This window comes from Dendropsophus ebraccatus, unplaced genomic scaffold (assembly GCF_027789765.1).
Source record: "Dendropsophus ebraccatus isolate aDenEbr1 unplaced genomic scaffold, aDenEbr1.pat pat_scaffold_518_ctg1, whole genome shotgun sequence".
Lineage (NCBI taxonomy): Eukaryota > Metazoa > Chordata > Amphibia > Anura > Hylidae > Dendropsophus > Dendropsophus ebraccatus.
The window spans coordinates 95,332-108,865 of NW_027210120.1; the positions used below are offsets into that span (position 1 = coordinate 95,332).

General features: G+C 45.0%; 1 protein-coding gene across 1 annotated transcript; it reads right to left on the reverse strand.

Annotated features, from left to right (window-relative positions):
• Positions 1 to 1,067: 1,067 nt before the first annotated feature.
• LOC138777141 (ribitol-5-phosphate xylosyltransferase 1-like) lies at positions 1,068 to 12,648 on the reverse strand. Its single transcript, XM_069956246.1, has 4 exons — positions 12,494 to 12,648; positions 10,479 to 10,793; positions 9,000 to 9,170; positions 1,068 to 2,285 (listed from the first exon to the last, which is right to left on the reverse strand). The coding sequence occupies exons 1-4, from the start codon at positions 12,646 to 12,648 to the stop codon at positions 1,871 to 1,873; spliced, it is 1,056 nt and encodes a 351-aa protein (XP_069812347.1). The 3' UTR covers positions 1,068 to 1,870.
• Positions 12,649 to 13,534: the final 886 nt, after the last annotated feature.

Here is a 13,534-nt window from a genome sequence, read left to right on the forward strand (position 1 = left end):
GATCAGCCAGAAGCAGGTGCTGCAACTTCACTGATTGTGCAAAAGTCTGCAGTGAAATTAGGGCTATGTTGGAGTTCCATTGCAGTACAGCAGTGTCTTCACAAAAATGATGCGTAACAGAGGATCAGAGCTGGCACTGCCAATCCCACCTGGACAAAAAAAAACAAGGCATAAACAGTATATCCCATGTGAGATAATAATAGATCAAGTCCTTATTGTGGGGCTCAACCTCAAAGATAAAAGATGCTCAATCATAATATGTGCATGGAGATTAAAATGAAAATGAAAGTAAAAAAGTTCTTTACTTTATTCCAATATTAGCATTATAGGTAGTAACATCGCGCTGTATGGGTGGGACGACAAAGAAATTATAAAGTACTGCAAATAATTCAGGAACACAATGAAACTGCAATGTGTGAACACAGCCTAGATGTTCTGCAACAGATTTGGGTGGCGAATGGGCAGGGTGTGGGACTGTGATAATTAGCTGAGTGAAAGCAATGCATTCTGGAACGTGTAGTAATGTGTACAGTTGCTCAACCAGGAAGTACAGCCACACAAAACAGAACAAAACCCCCCAAAACAAATGGATTTTTGGTCGTTTCAAAACTAAGTTAGACAGGTAAGCAATGCTATATGCTTCTGCAGCATGTTTTTTTTTTTTTTACCTCTACCTGGAATTCCCCTTTAACGATTTTTTAGTTTCCCGACAGACTTTTCCTTTAACAGAACAATGCTCTGTGTCATCGGGCTTGAATCACTAAGGAGCGAGTGGGGGAAAATGTCAATGATTTCTCCACACTGCTATGGCTCCCAAACTCACCAGACTGTGACCCCATTGAAAGATTCCACAATGTTCTAATGCAGATTCCAACAAAGAATCCATGTGAAAAGAAAAAAAAAATGAAAAAAGGCCTCACTGTAGGAGATCTAGCATATGCTAAATGACAACAGTTCCTAGGAGAGCAGAAGCAGATTTACCACATTTCTCAAGTAAACGTGTTGTACATTATAAGGGGGAGAACCTGAAGGGGTGTTATGGTTTCCAAAAACATTATGAAGCTTACTGAGTGTATAACAACTTTACCTTTTTATTTCCACTAGCAGCAATGTACAATGTGTCATTGACATTTTCCTGGAAAACAGTATGGATCACTTGCTGAGGGTCCTAAAGGTTTATAACATGGCTTTGTGGTTCTCGGGCTGAGATGTTGAGGACTGTGGCTGCACAGATATGCTATGTACTGTCAATACATGCACCTTCCTACTGCACTTCATGTACCAGCTGTGTTCACATCAAACCAAATAGCTGCAGGACCGAGGTACAAAACTTTTTTTTTTATTCATGACATTTATACATGTTAAAAGTATACAAATCTGTTTGCAAGGCTGCATTCACACGTTCCGAGAAGTTGTCCGTGCTCACGGATCCGTGCGCACGGACAATTTTACAGCCCATTGCTTTCTATGGGGCTATTCAGATGTTCCGTGATTTCACGGATCCGTGATCCGTTCCGTTAAAAAATAGGACAGGTCATTACTTGGAACGGATGCACGGAAAGGATTCCCCATAGAAATCAATGAGATCCGTGTTTTTCACGGATGTGACATCCGTGTTCATCCGTGAAAAACACGGATGTGATGTAATCAATGTAATTTAAAATGCTGTAAGACAGATCCATGAAAAAAAACGGACACGGATGCAAAATGGACTGTTTTGCACGGATCACGGAGGTTGCTGCCGGACCACAATCACGGACCGGAAAAAAATCACTGAACGTGTGAATGCAGCCTAAAGCAGAATAATCTTCTAAAAATCAAAGATAAATACATAAATAAAAGTAAAGTCCGTCTGGGCATATCCAGTGTCTCATTTATCTTTATGCAGAAATGTCTTTTTAAGGGTTTCAATGAATTTGTGTTTGAGCTTTAGTTTGAACTGTCTGTACCATTCCAGAATCCTTTTTCTTCTCTGAATCTTCTCTTGTAAGCTCATGTTTCTTTCCTGATTTATAATGGCAGGAAGTTCTTTCCATGATTTGATAAAAATAAATGGTGCACTGTAAGACTTCAGTAGCTGCAAAGGAGCATTGCTGTGAACAGATGAGTTTCCGCAATTTCCCTGTGTCATCACATCTTCTACCACAGGCACAGAGCCATAGGAACAGGCCTCATAAATTCTGTAGCACTCTGTGTTTACTCCCACTGGACTTAGTGTTAGATCGCTCTGTAACAGGGCATCATGATAGCTCTTGTAGCTTTCATTAGTCTCTTGTGGCTGCCACCTGTAGGAACATAGTTACACTTTACTTTCTCACATTTATGTTTCTATATTACCAAGTGCTGTAATAAAAAATATACTAAACTAAAAAAATAGATTGATATTGGCTTGTTTTACCTACAGGCACTATTATATAGAGGTACAGTGGAACCTTTATTTAGGAGTAACTTGGATTGAGAGCATTTAGCAAGAAGAGCTCACCACTTTTTAACTCCTTAAAGCAGGGGTGGGGAACCTTTTCCATGTCGAGAGCCGGTCGGGCCTTAATAAAATCATTCGAGGGCCGCACTCAATGTTATACCGTGCGCGGCAGTTAGTAGCGGGGGTTTGCAGCACCCGAACAAGGCAAAGTATTGTTCCCCTAATGCCCCTGCTATTGTAGTTAACCCTCTGTGATGCCCCTTGTACCTGATTTGAATCCTTAGTGATGTCCCTGGTAGCCTAGTTAACCCCCCCAGTCATGTCCCTGGTAGCCTAGTTAACCCCCCCAGTCATGTCCCTGGTGGCCTAGTTAACTCCTCAGTCATGTCCCTGGTAGCCTAGTTAACCCCCCCAGTCATGTCCCTGGTAGCCTAGTTAACCCCCCCAGTCATGTCCCTGGTGGCCTAGTTAACTCCTCAGTCATGTCCCTGGTGGCCTAGTTCACCCCCCCAGTCATGTCCCTGGTGGCCTAGTTCACCCCCCCAGTCATGTCCCTGGTGGCCTAGTTCACCCCCCCCAGTCATGTCCCTGGTGGCCTAGTTCACCCCCCCCAGTCATGTCCCTGGTGGCCTAGTTCACCCCCCCAGTCATGTCCCTGGTGGCCTAGTTCACCCCCCCAGTCATGTCCCTGGTGGCCTAGTTCACCCCCCAGTCATGTCCCTGGTGGCCCAGTTCACCCCCCCAGTCATGTCCCTGGTGGCCCAGTTCACCCCCCCAGTCATGTCCCTGGTGGCCCAGTTCACCCCCCCAGTCATGTCCCTGGTGGCCCAGTTTCACCCCCCCAGTCATGGTCCCTGGTGGCCTAGTTCACCCCCCCAGTCATGTCCCTGGTGGCCTAGTTCACCCCCCCAGTCATGTCCCTGGTGGCCTAGTTCACCCCCCCAGTCATGTCCCTGGTGGCCTAGTTCACCCCCCCAGTCATGTCCCTGGTGGCCTAGTTCACCCCCCCAGTCATGTCCCTGGTGGCCTAGTTCACCCCCCCAGTCATGTCCCTGGTGGCCTAGTTCACCCCCCCAGTCATGTCCCTGGTGGCCTAGTTCACCCCCCCAGTCATGTCCCTGGTGGCCTAGTTCACCCCCCCAGTCATGTCCCTGGTGGCCTAGTTAACTCCTCAGTCATGTCCCTGGTGGCCTAGTTAACCCCCCCAGACATGTCCCTGGTAGCCTAGTTAACACCCCCCCCCCAGTCATGTCCCTGGTGGCCTAGTTAACCCCCCAGTGTCTGCCCCAAATGAAAAAAATAAACCTCCCACTCACCTTTCCTCCGCTCCCACGCTGTCCAGGTCCTCTTCTCCCTCCTCTCTTCTGTGCCGGTCTTCTCCTGCAGGCGGCGCGCGATGAAATGACGTCATCGCACGGCCCGCAGGAGTCAGAAGACGTGCGCCGCGCTGGTGAGGCAGGAGCCGGCATACAACACATCTTCCTGTGTCTGTGCCAGCTCCTGCCTCACCAGCGCGGCGCACGTCACAGGAGCGCAGGAGTCAGAAGATGTGCACCGCTCTGAGGGGAAGGAGCCGGCACTCACAGCATCCTCCTGGCAGCTGTCACAGACACAGGAGGATGCCATGCGTGTGTCGGCTCCTTCTCCTCCAGAGCGGCGCATGTCACAGGGGAGCCGCGGCCACATCCGGAGGTGTCAGGGGCCGGATGCGGCCCGCGGGCCGGAGGTTCCCCACCCCTGCCTTAAAGCGTAACTGTCATTTCAGGGTCATTTTTCTGAAAACATTAAATATCAACAGTACAAGCGATTTTAAGAAACTCTGTAATAGGTTTTATGTACTAAAAGAGTTTCCTTCTGTACTGAAAAAGCAATCTCCCAGCCTCCCCTCTCACATCAAATGAAGCAGGATTTCTGTCTCCATTATGTGGCTATGGAGAGGGGAGGGGCTGTTAGGAGTGACTGAGCACGGAGGATTTCTGCAAAGCACAACACCCTGCAATCTTCTCTCAGTAAGTTCATAGATAAGCACTGACCTTTCTGACACCTGAATCCAGCGTATTAGGTGCCCAGAGAGTCTACAAACAGCTGACCTTCATGTCACCTCTTCCTGCTCACTCATCTTCCTCGGCCCCTCCCCCCTTCATAGGCTTACAATGGAGAGAGCAGAACCCGTCTTCACTGGCTTCTCTGTAATGAAGACATGTTTGCCTGATAATGCACAGATAAGAAGTCAGGGGGGGAGGCTGGAAGATTGCTTCTTGAGTACAGAAGGAGGCTTTTTGGGCTGATGAAACCTATTACAGAGTTTCTTAAAATAGCGTACACTACTGATTTCTGCAATAAAAATAAAAACGTGACAGTTACGCTTTAAGGTCAATGCCAATTTTCGTTTTTGCGCTTTTGCTTTTCCACTTTATGTTTAAAAGGCCAAAGCACTTGCATTTTTTTCACCTAGAGACCCACATGAGCCCTTATTATTTGCGACACCAATTGTACTTTGCAATGACAGGCTGAATTTTTGCATAAAGTGCACTGCGGAACCAGGAAAAAATTCAAAGTGGGGTGAAATTGAAAAAAAAAACAAAACGCATTTCTTTTATTTGGAGGGTATTTGTTTCTACGCCGTAAACCCTGAGGTAAAACTGATATGTTACGCATGTTACGCAAGTTGTTACGATTAAAACGATATATAACAAGTATAACTTTTCTTTTAGCTGATGACCTGTAAAAAATTCAAACCATTAAAAAAATATACGTTCCTTAAAATCGCTCCATTTCCATGCTTATAGCGCTTTTATCCTTTGGTCTATGGAGCTGCGTGAGGTTTCATTTTTTGCGCCATGATGTTTACTTTCTATCAGTACCTTGATTGCGCATACGCGACTTTTTGATCACTTTTTATTACATTTTTTCTGGATTTGATGCGACGAAAAATGTGCAATTTTGCACTTTGGATTTTTTTGCGCTTACGCCGTTTACCGTGCGAGATCAGGAATGTGATTAATTAATAGTTCGGGCAATTACGTATGCGGCGATACCAAACATGTTTGTTTATTTATTTATATTTATAAAATGGGAAAAGGGGGGTGATTTGGACTTTTATTAGGGGAGGGGATTTTTTTATAAATAATAACACTTTACTTTTATTTTTACTGTAACTTGAAGTCCCCCTGGGGAACTTGTATATACACAGCACTGATCTCTCATAGAGATCAATGCTGTGTATATACACAGCAAAGATCATTGTACTCGGTGATAGATTGCTGTGGCCTGCTGCAGGCCACAGCAATCTATTGCCGAGCCGGAATCAGCGTCATTGCGAAGCTGAGTGCCGGCCCAGCCAGAAGACCGGAGCAGCAGCAACGGGACCCGCGCCGGCTAATAGAGGCACCGCCCGGCTGCAGATTGCAGCCGGGAGCATTGCCGTTCAGAGCGGGGTCCCGGCGGGACCCCTCTCTGAACCCCCCCCTGCGCCACCATGAGGTACCAGGTACGTCATGGGACGCTAAGGGGTTAAAATTGTAACATGGTTTAAAGAGACTCTGTACCCACAATCTGTCCCCCCAAACCGTTTGTAACTTTGGATAGCTGCTTTAAATCCAAGATCTGTCCTGGGGTCCGTTCGGCAGGTCATGCAGTTAGTGTCCTAAAAAACAAACTTTTAAACTTGCAGCCCTGTGTTAAACTGCTGTGGCCTACAGTGTCTGTGCATTAGGCTTGCACAACCTTTCTGTCCCATCTCCCCGCTGTCTCCATCATTAGGAATGCTTCAGGCAGGTATTCTCCTATTCATCACCTGTGTGAATACTGCACATGGGCTGGATCGTTAAGGCACCTGTGCAGTGAATAGGAAATAGAGAGAATCCAGAGGAATAGGAAAAATCCTGCTAGTGGCATTCCTAATGATGAAGAGGGTGGGGAGGAGGGATGGAGGGGTGGTGCAAGGTTAGGGCACATATACTCTAGGCCACGGCAGTTTGACACAGGGCTGCAAGTTTAACATTTTTTTTTTTTGTTTTAAGACAAAACTACATGACCTGCCGAACGGACCCCAGGACAGATCTTGGATTAAAAGCAGCTATCTAAAAGGTACAAGCTGTTTGGGGTGGGCAGATTGTGGGTACAGAGTCACTTTAAGAGCATTGCATTGGTTTAAGAGCTCCCTGTACTGGGTGGGAGGGGGAATGGGGGAGGGGCATGGTCTGCATAGCGTGGTGTACAGCACTGTACTCTGACCCCACCTGCACTTACACTCAGCCATTCACACTGCTGTATAGAAAAGTTTCTGTCACTGTCATCCTGCACAGCTGTGATTCTCACCTCCTGATTGGTCCATGTTGAACACATACCCCTTCCTTATTGTGATCATGTGACCACACAGACCTCTGACAGCAGACCTGCTTCTCTATCATAGCCTGTTGTACTATCCTACTGCATTTTGGGGATCTGCAGCTCCATTCTACCAACTGCTGCTGTTATTTTCATTCTTATGCACTTACTATACATTATATACCACATGCTGCTTGGCTATACTGTACATTAACATATAATATTACATTTTCAGCTTTCTAAATGTTTGTTTTACCTGTTATTCAGAATAAAAAAATCATTTTTGGGGTATGGATACATTTATCTGCATTTCAATTATTCCTTATAGGAAAATTTAGTTTGGTTAAGAAGTGATTTGGATTACAAGCATGGTCCCAGAAAGAATTATGCTCGTAATACAAGGCACCACTGTACATAATAAATGTACTGCAGTCAACAGTTAAGCCCCTTTGGCGAATTAAAGCCATGCCATAAAGCCATAAAGTCAAAATCGGACAAACCTTGGTTTAAATCAGGGGTGGGGAACCTCCGGCCCGAGGGCCGCATCCGGCCCCTGAGACCTCCCGATGCGGCCCGCAGCTCCCCTGTGATGCGCGCCGCTCTGGAGGAGGAAGGAGCCGGCATACACAGCATCCTCCGGTGTCTGTGACAGCTGCCGGACACAGGAGGATGCTGTCTATGCCGACTTCTTCCCCAGCAGAGCGGCGCGTGTCTTCAGTCTCCTGCGGCCGCGCGCGATGACGTCATTTCATCGCGCGCCACCTGCAGGAGAAAACCGGCACAGAGGACCTGGGACAGAAGAGGACATGGGCAGCGTGGGAGCGGAGGTAAGGTGAGTGGGATGTTTATTTTTTTTATTTGGGGTTAACTAGGCCACCAGGGACATGCCTGATGGGGGTTAACTAGGCCACCAGGGACATGCCTGATGGGGGTTAACTAGGCCACCAGGGACATGCCTGATGGGGGTTAACTAGGCCACCAGGGACATGCCTGATGGGGTTAACTAGGCCACCAGGGACATGCCTGATGGGGGTTAACTAGGCCACCAGGGACATGCCTGATGGGGGTTAACTAGGCCACCAGGGACATGCCTGATGGGGGTTAACTAGGCCACCAGGGACATGCCTGATGGGGGTTAATCAGGCCACCAGGGACATGCCTGATGGGGGTTAACTAGGCCACCAGGGACATGCCTGATGGGGGTTAACTAGGCCACCTGGGACATGACTGATGGGGGTTAACTAGGCCACCAGGGACATGACTGATGGGGGTTAACTAAGCCACCAGGGACATGCCTGATGGGGGTTAACTAGGCCACCAGGGACATGCCTGATGGGGGTTAACTAGGCCACCAGGGACATGCCTGATGGGGGTTAACTAGGCCACCTGGGACATGACTGATGGGGGTTAACTAGGCTACCAGGGACATGACTGATGGGGTTAACTAGGCCTACCAGAGGATCACTGGGGGGTTAACTAGGCTACCAGGGACATGACTTGGGGTTAACTAGACTACAAGGGGCATCACTGGGGGTTAACTACAATAGCAGGGGAATCACTGGGGGTTAACTACAATAGCAGGGGAACTAGGGGAACAATACTTTGCCTTGCCCTGGGTGCTGCAAGCCCACGCTACTAACTGCCGCACACAGTATGCGGCCCTCGAATGATTTTATTAATGCCCGACCGGCCCTCGACATGGAAAAGGTTCCTCACCCCTGGTTTAAATCCAAAAATGCCTCTGTTAATAGTTACTAAAGAGAGGGACAGATGGGGGCTCAAACCATTCTACCACTAACACTGCGTTCAGGGTGCAGATTGTTATCATGGATGTAAAAAAAAACAAAAAACAAGAATTGCCACAGATATAGGCCAGATGCATGGTCTAATATATTGTCTGTTAGCTTTTATACATTCTCTACATTTTTTACACTATGTACCTCAAAATGGTATCAATAAAAAACAGAACTCGTTCCATAGAAAAGACAAAACCAAACACAAAGCCCTCACATGGAAACATAAATGAAGTTGGAATGCTAACAGACACATTTTTCATAATTCATATTTCTATCACACAAAATATTATTATTATTATTATTATTATTATTATTATATGGATGTCTCTCTCTTGAAACGGTTCTTAAAAGAAAAATTTTTATGTATTCTTAAAAGAGGTATTCCAAGATAAAATAACTTGTCCCCTATTCACAGTACCCGTATTCCACTTACAGAGATTAACAATACTTACTCATTTCTGGGTGAGATCCAACAGAGCTGGTCAAGACCTTCCTTCCTTATAATCTCCATAAGAATCTCTCTAGATGAGTTGCCATACACTGTACCTAGAAAGTTGCACAAGTATGGCCGTGAATCATGAACCAGAGGCCAACTTGGATCAATGACCGGAAAGTTCCTATACCTGAAATGTTACCGTAAAATATAATTAGCGCTTTAAAGACTATATGGGAGTGAAAGCACTTAAAATGACTGAGGAAAAAAAATAAATTCTAAAGTGGTATAACTGTTGGACTAACAAGGATGGCCATTATTCAAATCAGGTGCCAAATTTAAATATACAGTGGGCCAAAATAAAAAAATTGGACTAAGTCATGGGCCAACCTTAATATTTATTGAAGAGTGCAGCATTCCTGGCATGGTCAGAGCTATGTGCGGAATTCCTGGCACTGTCAGCAAAGCGCCCACGTCACTGCCACATGTACCACCCCTGCTGTGTGTACCAGTGTTTTATGGGGATGGCTGGGTTGCAGTCTAGTATGCTGACTCCTCTATGGTAGGCAGCATTGTGGAGGGTATGTACAACAGTGATGATGACGTCAGTGGCAGATTAACTTTACTCCGGGTTGTCGACAAAACTTGCCCCCCATGTCATATCTATAGTTCGCTGCACTTTTATAAAACAAACTACTCACCTATACAAGCTCCCCATCCATACTGCCCAAAATGGTAAAAATGCTTCCTTCTGTAGCCCATGTAGTATTAGCACTCTTCATAGTACCCCTTAATACTGCCTTATGAAGTAGCTGCCCCACACACAGTAGTAACCCATTATTTTCCCTACTTAGTAGGTAAAACAATATTTGGCCCCCTCAATAGTGCCCCAAACAGTGGTTTAGTACCCCAATAGTAATACATAGAAACTGCTTCCCCCATAACTGCCCCACATGGTGGTTTTCTTCTCCCCTATAGGTTAATAAGCTGGACTTTTCTTTCCTGGCCCCTGCAGGATGCACCCAGCCGCATTCTGGCACAGGCAGATTGGTGACGTCAAACACTGCTGTGCTGGGTGCATCCTGCAAAAATATCATATAGGCTGTCCAGATAGACAGTCTATATTATAATTAGCTGTGCTGTCCTATCAGCGGGCCAGCTCTTGGAAAACAGTTTATTTCCTCTACATACCAAAACAATGTGGGCCAGAGCTTGACATGCCTGGTTTAAATAGTCACCCTGTACTATTATATTTTACATGCAGCTAATGCTCTCTGAACCTCCCCACCCGCAGCAGGACATGCCGGTACATTCCTATTCGGGACGGGGTTAAAATTCACAACATTTTTAATGTTTTCACTAATTTCACAAATAAAACATTTAGCTATTGTGTATTTCTACCATAAAATTTAAAACAAACAAAAAACCTTTCATGATATTCATGTGTCCATCTATTCTAATGTAAGATGTCATAAAAAGTAAAAGAAAAAACACTTACGTGGCCACTCCTAGGGGCCACTGGTAAACATCAGAGTCATTAATCCAAGTACTGTCATAGACAAGGTAGAGGACCTCCACAAACCCTCCATTCCTCTTCAAATAAGGAAGGATCCAATTATTATGGCAGTGTTCACTCCCAAGCAGCACAACAGCTACATGTCGGAGTTTATGGTTTTCTATCAGAGTTTGTGTGTAGTGGAGCCATTGAGTGGCAAAAGAAATCTTTCCTTCTTCTCTGCCATTGAGAATGAGAACTACATTCTGGGCTTCCACTGAGAAGTAACCTGGAACAACTGCAGGGCCAGTAATGAAGCTAGAAAAAAAAAAAAAAAAAAAAGAAAAAGAAATGAAACAAAAATGTAAACCGAGTAATTCTTAAACTAAGGTTTCAAAGCAAAATCCTAATGCAATCACTTTCTAAATGAGAAATCAACATTTAAAAAAAGGAGAAGATGATGGGAGTGTGCATGGTGCAGATGATGGGTCCACACAATGCTCACTCCCATCATCCACACACTCTCAACAGGCACACACTACCATTCACTCATTTATACAATTTGCAAAAAAACACATCACTTCAATCACACACATACACAAAAACAGACTTATACTTAAAGCTTGAGTGACCTCTGGGAGATCACCCTCGATAAAGCAACACGCGAAACGCGCGTCGGGTGTACGGTGAGGTGGATTCATGTACTAAGGACACTTATGGGTAATGTTTTATTATAGGAGGATGGTATTCATTTCTGTATACTCACTGTGAGCTATATTTATTTATTGCATGTATTATCAGCCCAGTGCCCAGTATATGTAGGGTCATCATTTTCCACTGTCATTTGTTCTGTGATGCTATATTCTATGTGTAAGAACCTAGCTAATCCACCGTTTTTATGGGGATTTGTATCAGCTCTAGCCCCCTTGTGATGTATCTTTTTTTAAATAATTTCATTTTTTGATATTCAAACAATAAAGTAAATTTATATATATTGGTCTTGCATTCGTTGTTGTTTTTTGGTTTTATGTTGGACAATTACCGGATGTTCCATAGACTCCCATTATGATTTTGTCCACTGATACTTTACCAGTAAGAGCGGAGATGCGGGGCAGAGCATGCGCTGCAAAGCAGGGGTTTTAGAACCCAGACCCCCCATCGGTACAAACATTTGACATGTTGCTATTACATGTAAAAAGTTTGTTTAAATGATAGGTACACTTTAAGGACCCATGATGTACCACTATGCCATTAAGTCCACGGGCTCTATGAAGTGAGCTTAGGAGCTGAGCTCGCTCCATAAAGGGTGAGGACTGGTCCTCAACGTCCATGATGAGCAGTAGCAATCCTGCTGCTGCTTCTCAATAACCCGTTTAACACTGCCGATCAGGGTGTTTAAGTGGCAGTGACAGGAGTTGAGCTCCGGTCACTGTCCGGTCGGGACCTCCGCAGTGTGACTGAGGGGTCTTGAATCTTTTCCCCGAGTGCCGGAGGTCTAATATTTACTTCTGTGCAGTCTGATCCCTGATCTTATCATAAAGTCTGCTTCAGGGAGAGGTTTTTTCTATGATTCGAAAAAGACAGCTACTTTCTTGCAAAAAGAGCACCACCCCTGCAAAACCACACCAAAATAAAGGACAAGAGTGGTGCCATGTCTGAAAAAAAAGCAGCAATATTTTTCTTTTCTGATCCTGAACAACCCCTTTATATATTGTTTGTCATCTCTTAGTTTGCCCTATGTGAGTGTATTGTTAGCATAATAAAATCCGTGCTTTTTTTTTTTTTTTTTTAATAATGGGGGGGGGGGGGTGTATACAAACAATAATTATTAACAACTATTTACATGATAAATGACAAATGTATGTTGGCTGGAGGTTGGACTGCTGGAATCCCCACTAATCCTGAATTCCCCATTTAAACAGAGCAGCAGTCACACATGCACACTATTGCTCCATTCACTGCCTCTAGGATTAAAGTATAGATACATTTTGTTGCCAAGAGGTATCAGAGGATCATACCTAATGTCAGTTGTTCCAATTTGAAGCTTGCCCTCCCTCCAATGAGCAGTATCATCAGCAGGTTCAAGTGGTCCTTCCAATATATGCTGCCACAAGAAATGCCCTAGGGAAAATATAAACAAAATAAAATTATAGAGGAATTCTTCATTTGGCATTTCTTTGGCTATGCAACAAAGTGGGGCACAGTTTCACAAGTACAGTCAAAGTTTTGAGAATGATACAAATATTAATTTTTACAAAGTCTACTGCTTCAGTTTTAAAAATGGCAATTTGCATATACTCCAGAATGTTATAAAGAGTAATCAGCTTAACAGCAATTACTTGCAAAATCAATATTTGCCTAGAAAATGACCTTTATCCCCCAAAACACATTTCAACATCATTGCAGCCCTGCCTTAAAAGGCCCAGCTAACATCGTTTCAGTGATTGCTTCATTAACACAGGTGTGGGTGTTGATGAGGACAGGGCTGGAGATCAATCTGTCATGATTAAGTAGGAATGACACCACTGGACACCTTAAAAGGAGGCTGGTGCTTGGCATCATTGTTTCACTTCTGTTAACCATGGTTATCTCTAAAGAAACACGTGCATTCATCTTTGCACTGCACGAAAATGGCCTAACAGGGAAGAGTATCGCAGCTAGAAAGATTGCACCTCAGTCAACAATCTATCGCATCATTAAGAACTTCAAGGAGAGAGGTTCCATTGTTGCCAAAAAGGCTCCAGGGCCCCCAAGAAAGACCAGCAAGCGCCAGGACCGTCTCTTAAGTTTTTCAGCTGCGGGATCGGGCTACCAGCAGTGCAGAGCTTGCTCAGGAATGGCAGCAGGCAGGTGTGAGTGCATCTGCACGCACTGTGAGGCGGAGACTCTTGGAGCAAGGCCTGGTCTCAAGGAGGGCAGCAAAAAAAGCCACTTTTCTCCAGAAAAAACATCAGGGACAGACTGATATTCTGCAAAAGGTACAGGGAGTGGATTGCTGAGGACTGGGGTAAATTCCCCTTTCCCATTGTTTGGGACATCTGAAAAACAGCTTATTCTGA

Coding starts and splice junctions, on each gene's coding strand:
- LOC138777141 (XM_069956246.1), bottom strand. CDS start 12,648: ATGCCAAATGAAGAATTCCTCTATAATTTTATTTTGTTTATATTTTCC. Junction 9,171..10,478: donor TGGCCCCTAGGAGTGGCCAC/GTAAGTGTTTTT, acceptor GTAACATTTCAG/GTATAGGAACTTTCCGGTCA. Junction 2,286..8,999: donor TGGATCTCACCCAGAAATGA/GTAAGTATTGTT, acceptor ATGTTCCTACAG/GTGGCAGCCACAAGAGACTA.